Below are 16236 nucleotides of genomic sequence, written 5' to 3'. Positions count from 1 at the left end.
ATAAGAGTTCCTCTGGAAACCTGTGCGGTTCCTCAGAGAACCGGCCCTTTTTAAAGGGTGCCTAGAGGATCTACTGACGGTTCCGCCGGTGTGGCAAAGTGAAGAACCCCAAAAGGTTCCTTCAGGCACCTTTTATCATTAAAATAGAAACAAATGCATACTAAAAACATTCCACCCTTACCTTCGTGTCGAGAGCAGTTTTCACCTGAAGCAACTGGTGAAAGTGTGAAATCAGTATTTTCATAGATTGAATCCATTTCATGAGCCTGACAGAAGACGTGTCCGCTGAGACTTCAGTGCTGCTCGAGTTTGTTCAGAATAAGGAAGTCACATTCAATGTCATCCTTATTAATACAGACTGGAAGTAATGAAGTTATGAGGCTGACAAACAAATTGGGCAACTACATGTTTGACTACCTCTAAAAAATAAGGTATAATTATATGTTTGTGTTCTCCAAAAGTGAAGAATGAGGCTGATTAATATTGATTTACAACCCCCAACATTAAGCATAAAATCTCATATTGTTGGCATTTAGATTTTGCTGCAGCAGATTTTGAAACCTTTTAAAATAAATTTCAACATAATTTCAAGCCACATTGTGTCACATTTGGATTGGACAATATTGCACTTCAGTATATGTATAGTATTTAAGTTCATACATGACACATGTTGCATAGGATCATTCTGTGATACTTTTGTATCCTTTTTTTAAAGCTTGATGCTGGTCATTATTCACTGTCATCTAGATAGACGAGCACAAGCTGAACATTAAAAAAATATATATGCTGTGGTCTGAAAAAGAAAGAACAATATACTGCATTATAACAACACCAGGGTGAGTAAATGATGAGCATTTTCATATTAGGGTGAACAAACCAACTTTGCTTCGTTTTGTTAAACCTAGAACTCAATGTTAGGGCTGTAAAAAGACTGAAATAATTGAAAACAATTCAGCAGATTTTTATGAAACACATCCAGCGACTTTATAAGAAAACAAAACAAAATAAGTATAGTTCTCTGTAACATAATATAACATAATGGTATATAAAGACTACGGACAGATATATTACTGCTGCGTTGTTCTTTATGTTTCTACAAGACTTTTCCCTGTTTTTATCCCTTCAGATATCTCACACAATCATACTAATATCAGACTAGATGCAGTAATAAAATATCACATCATTTATTCATTTACTACACTCTTTTATCATTAAAGTAACTTACAAATTATGAACTTCACAAGCAATGTATCATACTAGAGCCTTCAATAAAGCAGACAGAAGACATTTCATTATGGAAGTATTGTGGAGAAAAGAACAGAGAAATACAAAGTGACAGAACAGGCAAAAGCCGCATGGTCTAAAAATGCTAAATTATCAAATTATTAGGGATTTAATTCTATTCTATAAAATATCAAGTACAGCTTGAAAATCATCACCTGAAGCTCAACCATCTATGGAATTCTTGGTCTTTTGAATTGTTTTTCTTCCTTAGAATATTTAAGCTGTGAAAACAGGGATAATATTTGTTGTGTCATAGAGAGTTGCAAACGTATATCTTGAACCTTCATTTTTAGAGTCTTTTTCTTCGGAACTATATTTTTGACAGATAAAACTGAAGTGGTTGTAGAAACATAAATGCTTTTTAAAGCAAACTTTAGTTCCAAAAAAAGTCTCGCAGTTCAGTCAGCCTCTATTCTCAAAATAGTTTAGCAGCAAAGATGATGGTCTTTAACACTGATGTTCACACATCTAAACCTGTGAATCCACAGACTGCAGATGTGCGAGTTCCTTCACACCACTACAAGCGCTGCAACATATATCTTATGGCATTTGGAGTCACTTCTTAGAATTGTGTTAAGCCCTAGTGTTCTTTTGTGACCTGGGGCCTCATTTATAACCGTTGCGTACGCACAAAACAGGCCCTGAAAGAGGCGTCACTGTTTCCAAGTCCAAAAGCTCTCTCAGATGCCAAAAACAAACAACAAACAGTGCTAATATGCACTCATTGTTCTGTAATATTCCTGAAAATTATGATCCTAACCTTTATCTCTATTCTGAAATCTCAGGTTTAGTTATTCAGCTATTTTGAATCATAAAATGTTGAAGTCTGGGATGCCGTGAGACTGGAGACTGTGGGACACAATGGCTTTTGAAAAGCTTAAATGTGTGACTTGAATCAACAGTGCTATTAAATGGTTGTTGAGTATTCTCACTAGAAACAAGATAAAGGAAGTAGAAGTAGAGGCTTCGACCCGGAAACAGTATTCCTTATGTCACAACAAGCTGAAAACATTTTCCATTTGAACAGAGTTAAGGTGCAGTAAAATTATCTGTTGTTCTGTGAATGTTCACTGGTGAATTCAGTCATTTCAATAAGAATCCACACGATCAGCAATTTTGTGTGGTGCTTCATACATTACATTGCTACTCTGCTGTGCTGAAAATGGTCAATGGACCTTTTTGCCTGTGTAATTTCACGAAAATCACAAATGTGACGCACCTTTACTCACTGCAACATAAAATGCAATCAATTATAAAATCTTCACAAGGGACATGTGAGGTACTTAACGAGTTAGAAAAGTGAAAAGGTGCATCAGCTTCATTTTCTGTTTGTTTTTCCTCTTTTCTGGTGGATGGTCCAGGCACTTCAATGATTTTCAGCTCTACAGGAGGATTTTTATTCTTGTTCAAACTTGTATTTCAGCTTACCGAGATCCCTGCAAAGTAAAAAAAATACTGTTATGTTATTAAAGTGATAGTTGTGAAATTTAAATAATTTCCTCAGCCTTGTGACGTTCCAAACCGGTTTGACTTTCTGTCTGTGGAACCCAAAAGCAGATCTCAGGCATAATGCAACCCCTGTCACCATTCGCTTTCACTGCATGAAACAAAATTCATGAAAAAAATTGTGTAAATCATTCATGAAACCATTCTTATGTACACTTGTCTAGTTCAATTCAATGCAACAATTTATGTAAAAATGGTTAAGCTCCAAAAATGTCCCAGAAAAGATCCTAAAAATAATCAATGAATTCACAACTCATGTGTTATGGTTTGTGTTGTAAGTCTTATGAAGCCATTTAATAGCTTTTTCCTTTTTTTTGTCGAAAAAGACCAAACTTGAAGTTATAATTCAGGGTTCAAACCTGTGTGGTTCCTCAGAGAACCGCCCCTTTTTAAAGGGTGCCTAGAGGATCTACAGACGGTTCCGCCAGTGTGGCAAAGTGAAGAACCCCAAAAGGTTCCTCCAGGCACCTTTCATTTTTACAGTGTATGCCACTTCCGACGCATAAGTTGTGATTTATAAAATTTATATTTATAAAAATAAACTCATGCGAACGAACGTTTTGGAGATGGAGCAGTTTGGCCACACCGCTGGTGAGCTGGAGTTAAATGTCTTTTTGGTCACTTTTAGACAGAAAATCTAAAGAAAATTAAACATATACAGAAAGATAATACAAATATAATTTCACTCACCAAGCCTGTCACTAGAAGTAAATATCCATCCCTTCTTAAATGTCCGCGCCAGCGAGCGCGTTGACCGTTTAGTGAAACTGACGCAAATAACAGTTTAAATAAATAAAATAATGATTTATTTATATTTCAATTTGAATATAAAAAATGTTGTAACTTCTCAGTAATGATTTCATGTTTAAGTGTTTAACTCCATTAATTTGAATGGCATATTTAATCTAAATGTTTATATAATAAGTAAAACATAGTTTAAATAATTATTTTATTTATTTAAACTGTTATTTGCGTCAGTTTCACTAAACGGTCAACGCGCTCGCTGGCGCGGACATTTAAGAAGGGATGGATATTTGCTTCAAGTGACAGCTAGGCTTGGTGAGTGAAATTATATTTGTGTTATCTTTCTGTATATGTTTAATTCTCTTTAGATTTTCTGTCTAAAAGTGACCAAAAAGACATTTAACTCCAGCTCATTAGCGGTGTGGCCAAACTGCTCCATCTCCAAAACGTTCGTTCGCATGGGTCTGAGTTTGCGTGCAGGTGCGCACATTTTCCCGTCAAGTTTGTTTTTATAAATCACAACTTATGCGTCGGAAGTGGCGCTCTTAGAAAGAATGTGTCAAAAATGACTCAACCTGTGTTAAATTTTAACACATCTGTGGGTGAGCTCCAGGACTACTAGATTTGTGTTAATTTCAACTCATTCACTGTGTTAATGAGTTTAACACACTAAATGTGTCAGAAAGGTTAACATAAAGATGTGTAAACATGTGTAAAAGATGTGTAAAATAAGTGTAAAAGATGTGTAAACATGTGTAAAATATGTGTAAAAGATGTGTAAACATGTGTAACATTACCACATTATGTGCTATCCTTGGCTACACACACTGTGTTAAGAAAGCTATCTAAAATCCTAAATCCTAAACAAAATAAGCATTTGACAAAATAAAATCTGTAGTTGATTATCTTATTTATTATAATGACTGACATATCAACAATTAAATTCAATCCAGAATAGAACAATACAATTTAAAGCAGTCAAAAAGGAAATGTCCAACATAGGATAAAACAGTTATTTTCTCAATCTCATTAGGTAACATGACACACTTCCCCACCTTCAAAATAATTTCACTTATTTCCAAAACATTTTTGGCTTGATGTACATTGGTGGCCAAGTTTAGAAAATATTAAGCATTTTAATGTTTTTGAAAGAAATCTCTTATGCTCACCAAATATTTTATTTGATACAAAAGTACAGTAAAAACAGTAAATATTGTGAAATATTATTACAATGTAAAACAGCTGTTTTCTATTTGAATATATTTAAAAAATATTTTATTCATGTGATCAAAGCTGAATTTTCAGCATCATTACTCCAAGTTTTCAGTGTCACATGATCCTTCAGAAATCACTCTTATATGATGATTTGATGCTCAAGAAACAGTTCTCATTATTATTATCAATGTCTGGACCACCCAAGAGGACGTTTGACTGCCATGTAACGCAACCAATCACAGTTCGTTTTGTTCTGCGTCATGTTTAGGGGCGTGATAATATATGATGTTTGATGTCCCTACAATAACAGACTGGCTGCATCTAATAAATTATTCATTCAAGAACGTTAAACAATGGAGCCGCGAACTTCAAATACTTTTGAAAATCCAGTGTTTAGTTGATCCTGGTAAGCGCTCATTGTCACAGTTGTAAGCACAATAGCATTCTTCTTCCACGAGGGGTTTTGGTGTCACGGCATTTGTTTCCAGGCGAACCGATAAAGAACACGACACTCACATCTCCCGAACATCCTGTAGAATTCAACCAATCAGATCGCGACTTTGAAACTCCTGAAGTGTTTCCAGAAAAGTGTGACATATGCATCAGTCCCCTGTTTCCTGGATGCAAACGTGTCCACCAACACAAATGTGCTCAGTTCTTCTTCAGAGAAGATCGCAGTTCCAACACTATATAAAAATATAATAGGGAGAGAGAGAGAGGAGAAAATTACACAAGCATCAAATTGTTTTTAATCTCCATCATACTATAATTCAGAATATATATATATATATATATATTTGTAAGTAACACCCTTTTGTCAGCACATTCAAACATTTCAGTTGAACTGTAAACTAAATTATGCCAGATTAAATTTTAATACTTACATTTCCTTAATTCTCTCCAAAAATGCTGAGATTCGTAGGCTTAACTGCAATCAGGGATTTAGGCTAGCCAATTTCAACTTGTTTGCAGTGAAGGGACAGCTGTTTGAGACAAATACACAGTAAGATACATGATGCAAGAAATCCCCATGTGATGATCTTTTTCTTTCCCTCAGTAGTTAACCTACCTGTGCGCTGATAGGCTATGCTTATTAGGCACCTTCCTGGTCAGGTCGGACTCCTTGGCCTAATAATAGATCAAAAGAATGCAAAAATAAAAACTTAAGTTGTTTAGAATGCTTGATTTGATATGAATGAATGATTTAGTGAGTTTTACTGCAATGCTTACCTGAATAAATTAAATCTGGTGAGACACGGTGGTCGGTGGAAAATGGTCCATCTTCTGATTGGTTCATTTGCTGTGTAATAAATATTAGACATAATGCAAAGGTCACTTATTTTATATAAAGTTAGCACATGTAACGTTATTGTATGCTAACAGTTACCTAGCCTGCACATCACTCAAGAGCACTTAATGACATATTGCTAATCATTTCAGCAAACTTTCAAATCCACTACTACGATTACATTTTATACGTAACGTTAATCAAATTAATAAAGAGTAGACGATTTTTAAAACACCTTTACAGATAACATTTTGTGTATTGTAAATCGAGTAGCACTGTAAGTTACAATCTAGGTGCGGTCACGTTTAGCTACCATTGCTTGGCGAAATTTTGCGTGTAAAATCCATTAATAAAGGTCTCTTCAGTATCTGGAATTTCGAGTGAAAGTGTAAAAAAATTATGCCGATTTTGAATCGGGGTTTCCACGCAAATTCGCAGCATTGATCAACATAAAGCTGCTTGGTTTAGTTAGTCGTGCTTCAGCTAACTTTAACGTTACACTATTGACAATAGTCGAGTTTTTTGCCCGCAAAATCTCGTCGTAACCTAGCTTTTAAGCCAGTATAAAAATAACAGTAGCAGGAAATATTGTTTTTGTAAATGAACATGAGTGAAAAAAAAAAAAATTAAAGTACAGCGAGCTTACCTCAAGAACCTTGAGCATCACCGGCGTGATTCGGCGCGAATCATCTCCTCCCTGGTAAAAGAGGTGGTTTTCACGAACAGTTCGAGGGGTAGTCGATAACGAAGTGATAAGGTACATGTTTTATTTTCAACAATATAGTAAAAACAAAATAGTTGCTGTCGTTAACAGACTTTTATCTACTAACGTTACTGAACTGCAACTGACTGGAACTGGATTATGTTCACTCAAAAGCAACCTGATCTCACAGAATTACGTGAAATGAACACGACCCCTTAACCCCGATTTGCGTGGTGGTGGCACGTAATGTGTTAGAATTACGTGTCGGCACCACGCAAACAACACCCATACAAAGTCAATGAGGCTCATTTGTCGTGGTGGACACACGGATTCCCTGGTTAGACAACGTCACAATGGGCAGCGGTAAATGTTGTTTTCTAGTTTACGAAACGTCCTCCTTTTATAATTTATTGTAGTGTATTACTTCCGATTTTTGTTGTCTAAATAACAGTAAATTGTTTGTGATATAACTATCCGTTTATAGATGGAGTAGTTTTAAAGAATGGCCCGAGGCTGTGTTAAATAGATTGTTCCCTTTACTTTATTAAACCATTTACGATATTTTATTCTTTTCAAATGTATTGTCTGTCATAGCAGCGAATATTATTAATTATTATTATTATGAATCAGAAGACTTTCAGTCGTTACCACGGCAACGATACGTCACGTTACGCACGCTTCTTACCCATAATCACTGCGCTTTTACCACTCATTTCTCCCGCCACATGACTACAGTAAGTATCTCAACCCCTCGGGGTGTTTGTTTGTTAAAAAGCACGTAAAACCTTTGCTGTTATTTCTTTAGTTGTAGCTGGATTTAATCATCCATAGAGTTTAGGTTGAATTTGTTAGTGTTGCATTATCATTTACACGGCTACCCGCCGAAGTAATTACGTTAGCTAGCCAGCCAAATGACAGCTGTCCCGACCCCGGCACAGTAGGAATGTGGCACTTCCACAACAAAAATCAGTTTAAACTCATGTATTTGTCCATGTGTTGTGAGGACAACAATTAACAACGTGTTGTTGCAGTGGTTAAAGTTTTATTTAAAGTGCAAAGTAAATGTCAGAAGTGTAACTAAGGTGAATTACCGCAATCGGGGATGGACTAGAATAAAAAAGTGGACCGGGAGTCTTTCCAGAGGATTTGACTGCTCAGTGCGACTCAATGTCAATGACCGTTCATACATACCTGATATAATTAATGCATCATTAACTTGTAATTAACATAATTATCCTGTAACACTTTCGTGCCATACTTTTGTAAGACTTTGCCATTTTAGAAGACACTGAATCATAATTGTTACTTTAGTTATGTGTGACATTGAGAAGAGAGAGCAGTAGATATTATGAGAAGCGTTTTATGCAACAGGACAGAAGAAGACCACCTTTTCCATTATTTGTAGGCCTAAATAAAAATAGATTTGTGTTGGTACTTGCTTGTGTCAAGTGAATGTGGTACAAATCTGATATTTGTACAGTAAGGATTGATTTGTATTGTACGTAGTGGTTGTGATTGATACATAGTCAGTTAATAAGTACTTTGTCCTAACAATTAAGAAATTATCATTTACTACAAATGCTATTCTAATAATCTTTTGCTTTTTTCTTGTTTTACAGCTATATTGCAACACTTTGACTCCACCAACACACACACATATACACACACGCACCCAAATCAAACCAACGGCACTTTTAAGAGCCACTCTCTCTCTCTCGTTCTCACTTGTCTCTTTCGATCTCTCTCTTTCTGTTATTGTCTCTCTTTTAATCACTCTTTCAGTCTATCTATCTCTCTCACTTCCATCTATTTCTGTTCAGAAATGGCTGGAGGGTCACAAAAAAAGACCTGCCCAAACTGCGGGGAAAAAATATATTGTGGACTTAAAATTTGTTCATTTTGCAACCATCAACAACCCCAAAATGTAAGACTCCAAAAAAAGATGGAAAAATTTAAAAGTCAGCAGAAGCAGTGGTTGGCATCTATGAAAAAAAATAAAAATAAGTCCCACGTTCTTGATGATGCTGCCATTCTGGTATGTAGTTTTCCTATCATCTCATTCACCAAAAGTGTTTTATTATTTTCACATAAGCAAATAAATTGACTAGTTTAATAAATTGCCTCACATCCACACTATTAATAAAAATATAATTCATGTTTACTGTTTTTTCCTACTATTATATCTAGGGAGTTGAAACTCATACAAATCCTCACATTTATCTATCCAAAAATTTTGTAAAAATTGTTTGTAGATGTTTCCTAGCTTTGATGTAACTTCACACATTCATGCACCGACAGCGGTGTCAGCCATGCAAGGCACCATCCAGCTCGGTTAGGTTAGGTGTTAGGTTAGGTGTCTTGGTTAGGTGTCTTGCTCATGGACACCTCCACACTTGATTCAGTGGAACCGGGGATTGAACCACCAATCTTCCGAATTTGTAGACAACCTACATGAGCCACTGCCGTCCCAGTGTAAACTGTAAAATTCAGCTGTAAACTACAGTTTTGTGTATCTAATTGATCTCTCTACCTCTCTGTTCCAGCTTGAGAAGTTGTATGCCCTTGGCATGAAGCCCCTGCTGCTAATTGCCCATCCTCCTAAGGTGGTGACAGGGACGTGCCATACTAAAACAAAACTAATGCTGCCAATGCATGCCCACCTTAGCACATCCGCTAAGAAATGCCTTGATAATGTGGATGCCATCTATAAATTGATGGTTGAAGGTGAGATTGCATTTATTTAACCTTGAAATGCATACGCATGCATGTATTCACTATCCGTTGTACAATTGTTGGTGTTGTCCTGTACATTTCCAAACAGCAAAGACTAGAAATTTTGATCTGGCTGTAGCCTAGCTGCAACCTAGAGTCATTTTAAAAGAGCCTAAACACTCAGCTGGGAAGCTAGCGCAAATGGGAAACAGGACTTCCTGTGGTTTCTCATAAAATAAAAGCCAGGGCCGTATTCATAAAAAATCTTAATGCAAAGAGTAGCTCCTAGTGACAAAATTCTAGGAAAATTCTTAGAAATGTGGGAGTTTAAAGTGGCAGTAAGATGAAGAGGGAGAAGAAATGTGTTGATGGACAGTGAGTTAGCCTATAAGACGCTATAGATTAGATAATGCAGAGATCATGTTTAGTGACCGATCTTATTAAAGACACGCTAACATCTCCGTTACAGCACATAAATGCTATAGCGCCAGATTACGCATGTAATTTCAATGTGAAGGCTTAGAATAGACCCTATACATAAAAATTGTTTTCCTTCGTGGACAACCAACCAATCACAGTCTTCAAAAGATTTTGTCACACAAAGCAATGGGGTCAGCCCCGCCTCCTCACTAAGATAAAAGTTTTTGTTTTTTCCTTGCTCAAGAGTTGCTCTCAGAATCACTCTTAAGCTAAGACTCATATGTAAAAGTTTTTAAGCTAAATTAGGAGTTTTCTGAGAGGATTCTTAGAATCTTTAAGAATACGGGCCCAGGACTCTGACTCTATAGTAACGTAGCAATCAGGTTACATTGCTGTCTCCTTCTCTTTCCTCTGTGTTCTCTCTCCATCATACAGGTCTGTGTGTCTGAGCTACACACACACTTATAGCAGACATATCTTAAAGGCTGACGGTGGCTTCGGCTGTATTCACACAAAATCCGCCAAAGTCGCTCTTTCCAACAGGGTTCTGTGGAGGTGGGGTAATGTTTATTTGTGCTTTAGAATGTAACCGAAATGAAACAATCAGAAGACCTTTTATTTCTCTGATTCACTGCTTTGTTCTTGCTAACACTGCTCACTCTCTTTTGGAGCTCGCTCAATCGCCGCTCTCTCTGCATGGGCCAACTTTGAATCATGTGTTTACAAACAGCAAGAGACTATCCTACTAATTTTGCCCTTTAAGACTAACTTGTGTTAATGTTAATGTATTTTTTTAAAACATAGTCAAAGTAAATCTACTACTTGTGCCACTGCGAATAGAGATTGGATGTGCAAAAAAGTACCTAACGGCATGAAAGTCACTGAGACCTCAACCGGTGTTGGTCAAGTTACTCAGGGAATTGTTACTCCTGTAAAAGTTATAATATTACTTTACTTATTACAGGGAATTAAAAGTTACTAGTTACATTACTTGTCATGTTACTATATTACTTTTACTATCCCGCGCCCTGCCCTTTCTAAAAAGTGACAGATAACCTGTTTAGTCCACTTATTTTAGAAATGAATCCACTTTACTGGAACAACAATAATTAACATTAGGAGTCGACAATCAGCCAAACTTTACACATTGCTGCCTCTCCAACCAGGTGATGCTATACAGAGAAGCAATGTGCATATTGAAAATAATAATAAACAGTTTCTCCCAACATCGGTAATAGCTATCTAATGCTATTTAACTAATAGCATATTGATAAGAGCAGGGTGGACTATGTGTTTTTTTTCAAAACATATAACGTTTCCCAACATCACTGGCTGAAATAAAAAATAAAGCAAGTCAACCCCGATTTTTGAACTAATGTTTTTTCTGCACATGTATTAATAAGAGCAGTATTCAGTGTTTTTACAGAAGATTCAACTTTGCTTAATGCCACTCTCCCGACGAGTGCATGCATCACTGGCAGTAGCATCCTACCGGTCAGCACCGGCGTTTGCATATTATATATTATATTTGTGTGTTCTCCATGTCCATTTATAGGTTGGACAAGACTCAACTCAGACCAACTACCTCAAGAAGAGGAGAACTTCGTCCTACATTTGGTGACGTGTGACTTAACCCCTACCACCCATATCCAGTCACCACAACAGGAAACACCAGCCACAGCATCACAAAACCAGGCTCCATCCATTGGCACACCAGCAACCCAGACTACATCCGTCTGCACGTCACCACAGCCGTCTCCTTCCTACCACACATCACCGCACCCTGCTCCATCCATCTACAAACCAGCACTCCAGGGTCCCTCCATCTACAAAGCAGCACACCTGGCTCCATCCATCCAGGAACCAGCACACCTGAGTCTTTCCAGCCACACACCACCACACCTGTCTCCATCCATCCAGGAACCAGCACACCTGGCTCCATCCATCCGAGAACCACCACACCTGGCTCCATCCATCCAGGAACCAACACACCTGTCTCCATCCATCCAGGAACCAGCACACCTGGCTCCATCCATCCGAGAACCACCACACCTGGCTCCATCCATCCGAGAACCACCACACCTGGCTCCATCCATCCAGGAACCAACACACCTGTCTCCATCCATCCAGGAACCAGCACACCTGGCTCCATCCATCCGAGAACCACCACACCTGGCTCCATCCATCCGAGAACCACCACACCTGGCTCCATCCATCCAGGAACCAACACACCTGTCTCCATCCATCCAGGAACCAGCACACCTGTCTCCATCCATCCAGGAACCAACACACCTGTGTCCATCCATCCAGGAACCAACACACCTGTCTCCATCCATCCAGGAACCAACACACCTGGCTCCATCCATCCAGGAACCAACACACCTGGCTCCATCCATCCAAGAACCACCACACCTGGCTCCATCCATCCAGGAACCAGCACACCTGTCTCCATCCATCCGAGAACCACCACACCCAGCTCCACCCTTCCATGAACCAGCACACCAGGTCCCAGCTGTGCAGCCACCACTGGAGGGTCCACGGCAACGTAAAAGACCACAAAAAATTAAAGGTGTGTTTTAGTCTATGCACGGCATGTATTGTACAGACATTTTACCCCTGCATAATCGTCATGAAGTTAATGTGATTTTTGTAAACCCTCTAAAAAGTATTGATTTATTATGGATCTGATTCAGGATTGCAATTATACTGTATGCCTAGATGCTATATTATTTTATTATTTTTTCTATAAATAGTAATTGAATTGATGGTTGTCTACACATCCCTGTAATTAGAGAGCTGCAAAGTTAAAGTCCCAGTGTAAAGAATACCAGTGTAAAATATATCTGCTCTGTGGCAAGCGATGTGAAATGTAAACAGTCCATTAGGAGACACAACATAAAGAAGGGATGGCAAAGAAACAAAGATTTTGAATAGAACCATGCAGTCTTTGATACTCCTGTGGTTCTCAAATCTCACTAGGAGGAGCTAAATGTGCTAATGACAAACAGTGGAAAAAATGCATAAATGTGTGCATTGTGAATTGATTCCTGCACACAAAATACTACACATATTGTGGACATTGGTGCAAATAATATATTCCTTACAATTACAGATTGCCCTCACAATCGGCTTGAAATGTTCCCAGTCCGTGAAATAATAAAGACAAGGAACAGAAAGGTAGGACAATGACTAACTGGATAACAGTGTTTCCTCTCAATTAGTTAAAGGTATAGCGGAGGATTTTTTATTTCCGGGTGGATTCTCTATACTATTGGTCCTCCTAATTGTCAATCATTCTGGTGAATCAATCAAACTTTTCAAAAAGTGGAGAGGGCGGGACTTATTTAAAATTCGGAAAGATCCTCCGCTATACCTTTAAATAATGCTATTGGCTATTGTCATTTCAAAACCTTAACCAAGTTAAATTTCACTTAAAATGCAGCAACAAATATGTGATTATAAAAACAATGGTTTTATCGCTTTTATTATTTATCCCCCAAAAAAACAATTATTACCCCTAAAGACACCCACGTCAAGACAAGTCACCTTTTTATATAGCGCTTTTTACAATACAGATTGTATGAAAGCAGCTTCACAGTGATTACTTAATGTTACCTTGACAAAATGCTGTTGTCTAAGTCACAACATTGAGCTGGATATGTAGGCATCCTGTAAATACCTTTAGCTTGAAGTGTCAGTCATGGATCTTATTTGATGACTATTATTCTAAATATGCAGTATATAAACTATGTCAACAATTAATATATTTTCACTCCTACAATGTCTTTGTCTTCCTGCCACAGGGGAGGACAGAACATCTTTATGACTGGCAGCCCTGCACAATGTGGTATGTTAAATAGCTTTTGGTTATGTACGATTACATGCATTTTATTATTGGGCTCTTGGATCTCTCTGTACTGGCAGAGTGTACTCTGTACATCCCTGAGCAAGACTCTTAACCCCTAGTTGCTCCGGAGGCGTGCGACATTTGACATAAACAGCAATTGTAAGTCGCTTTGGATAAAAGCGTCGGCTAAATGAATAAATGTAGTGTAATGTACTGTTTTCATTTGTTGGGATTGTTGACAAGACATTGTCATGGGTAGAGATTATTAAAGAAAAATGATCATGCAAACAGTTTTTGTATGCTGTTTACAATTGTGAGTGTATCCACAGCCATATGAAACCAAAAGTGAAATTCACTATTTAAATGTAACTGCTGCAGTGAGTTTCTGCTGCAAGTCTCTAGAAGAGGAATGCAGTGATTGGAGATGTTGATGGTATAGTCAGAGGAAACATCAGGGTTTCAGGGTTTGACGATTAGTACACTGCGAATGGATACATTTATTTGTGAGTCAGAGGATTTATTTTATTCCACAACATTTTGACCTTTTAAGCTGCTCACCTCATCCCCACTCTGGAACAACAGATTCTTGATGCTCTGCATTACTCTGCAAAGTATTGTAAAACAGTAAATGTTACATTCATGACAATCAATTCAATGTGTATTATACTAACTAATTCTCCCTCAACTTCCCTCTATTCATTTATGTTTTTCTCAGTGGAAAGACCTGGCCTCCATCCTGGCAGCCAGCCTGATTCCCATGCAGCTAGCCTGCAAATATGCAACATACATTGCAAACATGCATTTTTTCCTTGTTCTTGTTAAGTGTATTTTCTTTACATATTTTGTTGTTGTCCACTTGTATTGTTCCATAATATTGTCATGTTACATCAGCTAAACAGTTTGTAATGTAATTTGAACTTTAATATTCTTCATGGTTTTTATTCAAGCTTGTTGCTGCCTCTTTTATCTGTATGGATTCAATAAAGTGCAACAGTCAACAGACTTAACATTTCTTAAACTTGAAGGACTCCAATATGAATTGTTTTGTTGCCAACAGACCATGGAAAAGTTACAATTGATTGTATTTTGACTCAGACAAGCTAAACTATGGGCAACAACTGATCCTTTCATAACTACCAAAATGTTCAGTCCACTGATGACACACACAGTTGGAGTGCTTTATTGGGGGACATAGCTCAATATTGAAAAGGACACGGTTTCATTTAAGATTTCATATTAAATAACCTCCGCCACAAATATAAAATTAAACTACATGAGCAACTTCCCATTTTATTCACAGGTTTCGAAATGCCTTAATTTTTGTTATCAATCTTTCAACCTCTTGCTAAATTACAGTATCATAATTAACTATGAAATCATTCCATGTCCTTATTTGCATAACATACTGTTTGGACTAACCCTATGTAGCAGTTACTCATCTTGAAGCTGATTGTGTGTTGACAAAAATAACTATTTAATTTTTTGATGGTAATGAAAATGTGCATTTCACAAATGGGACTACACACACACACACTTCAAATAAGGGAATTGAGATCATCTTAAATAAAGTGCTGTTTGGTACTATATTTGTTGTTCATTTGCCATTTCTGTTATTCACTTCACTGTCATGAACAATACCTAACAAAATAAATGAAGTGTACTATGTGACATTTTCAGATTTGTTTTTTATTATGAAGTTTGACAATCTGTGACAGCGAGTTTGTTATGGATTGTTTTATATCAAGGGGATGGTTGAAAACTTCCAGTTAAACTTTATTTGATAATCAGTAAATCCACAATAATAATTTAATATGGACATAAATCACATAAGGAGAGTTAATATATGGACATTAGCAAAGTTAATAGCCTATTGAGACTTTGATAAAGGTAATGTATACCTGTATAACAACAAGGAAAAGAGAAAGGAAATTATATACATATTTACACATTTAGGAGTAATTTGTAGCCTTATATTAGTAAGTTAAGCCTATTACAAACAACGTGAGTACGCACTGTAAATGTTTTAATTTATTATGGGTGTTTTTCAGGTCTGTCCATATATCATTGACCACACACTGTTCATATCATTGACCACGTAATTTACATAGCACCTTAATCCTTACTAACAAAATGCAGTATTGTGTAACGTAACAATTTTATTTAAGTCATAGGGGCCGAACAAACATTTTGAAATTCTAATTATACAATATACAAATGCCTAAAGCTCCTAAATTACACTTCCGATGTGTAATTAGGGAGGTACGTTATGTAACTCCAGCCGAGTGTGAACATAATCCCGAAACGCGTGTATATGGGCCTACTTGCTAAAATCGCCTTAATCACCGGTTTGCTTTTTTAAAGTAAACCACATAAATTCATTGTAATATATGCTTCGGCTGCAGTTAAACATTAAGATATTATCATGATATGTGTTTAGAAAACCCTATTTTGCAAACCGGAAGAACTACTGTGACGCTGATTTGTTTTGTTTTCCAGCTCGGAAAATATCCGAAATAA

The 16236-nt window shown here is 37.1% G+C and overlaps 1 protein-coding gene and 1 long non-coding RNA gene across 2 annotated transcripts; one reads left to right on the top strand and one right to left on the bottom strand.

Moving 5' to 3' along the window:
* Window positions 1-5104: 5104 nt before the first annotated feature.
* Window positions 5105-5895, bottom strand: LOC307163017. The gene is made up of 3 exons (XR_013822004.1): window positions 5819-5895; window positions 5634-5732; window positions 5105-5435 (listed from the first exon to the last, which is right to left on the bottom strand). It is a non-coding gene; the product is annotated as an uncharacterized lncRNA (long non-coding RNA).
* A 1049-nt stretch (window positions 5896-6944) lies between these two features.
* LOC307162584 (uncharacterized protein) lies at window positions 6945-15392 on the top strand. The gene is made up of 6 exons (XM_079878012.1): window positions 6945-8775; window positions 9284-9464; window positions 11428-12441; window positions 12985-13049; window positions 13676-13719; window positions 14435-15392. Exons 1-6 carry the CDS (start codon window positions 8563-8565, stop codon window positions 14469-14471), a joined length of 1554 nt encoding a protein of 517 aa, XP_079734138.1. The 5' UTR covers window positions 6945-8562; the 3' UTR covers window positions 14472-15392.
* The last annotated feature ends 844 nt before the right edge of the window (window positions 15393-16236 follow it).

The sequence above is a fragment of the Squalius cephalus genome (genome assembly GCF_949319135.1).
Source record: "Squalius cephalus genome assembly, chromosome: 8".
NCBI lineage: Eukaryota > Metazoa > Chordata > Actinopteri > Cypriniformes > Leuciscidae > Squalius > Squalius cephalus.
Note: the sequence above shows the minus strand (reverse complement) of the source record. Positions and strands in the feature narration are given on the sequence as shown.

Excerpts from the sequence above, each read along its gene's own strand:
- LOC307162584 (XM_079878012.1), top strand. The coding sequence starts at position 8,563 with ATGGCTGGAGGGTCACAAAAAAAGACCTGCCCAAACTGCGGGGAAAAA. Across the intron at positions 9,465-11,427 it reads CTATAAATTGATGGTTGAAG|GTTGGACAAGACTCAACTCA; the intron begins GTGAGATTGCAT and ends GTCCATTTATAG. Across the intron at positions 13,050-13,675 it reads TAAAGACAAGGAACAGAAAG|GGGAGGACAGAACATCTTTA; the intron begins GTAGGACAATGA and ends TTCCTGCCACAG.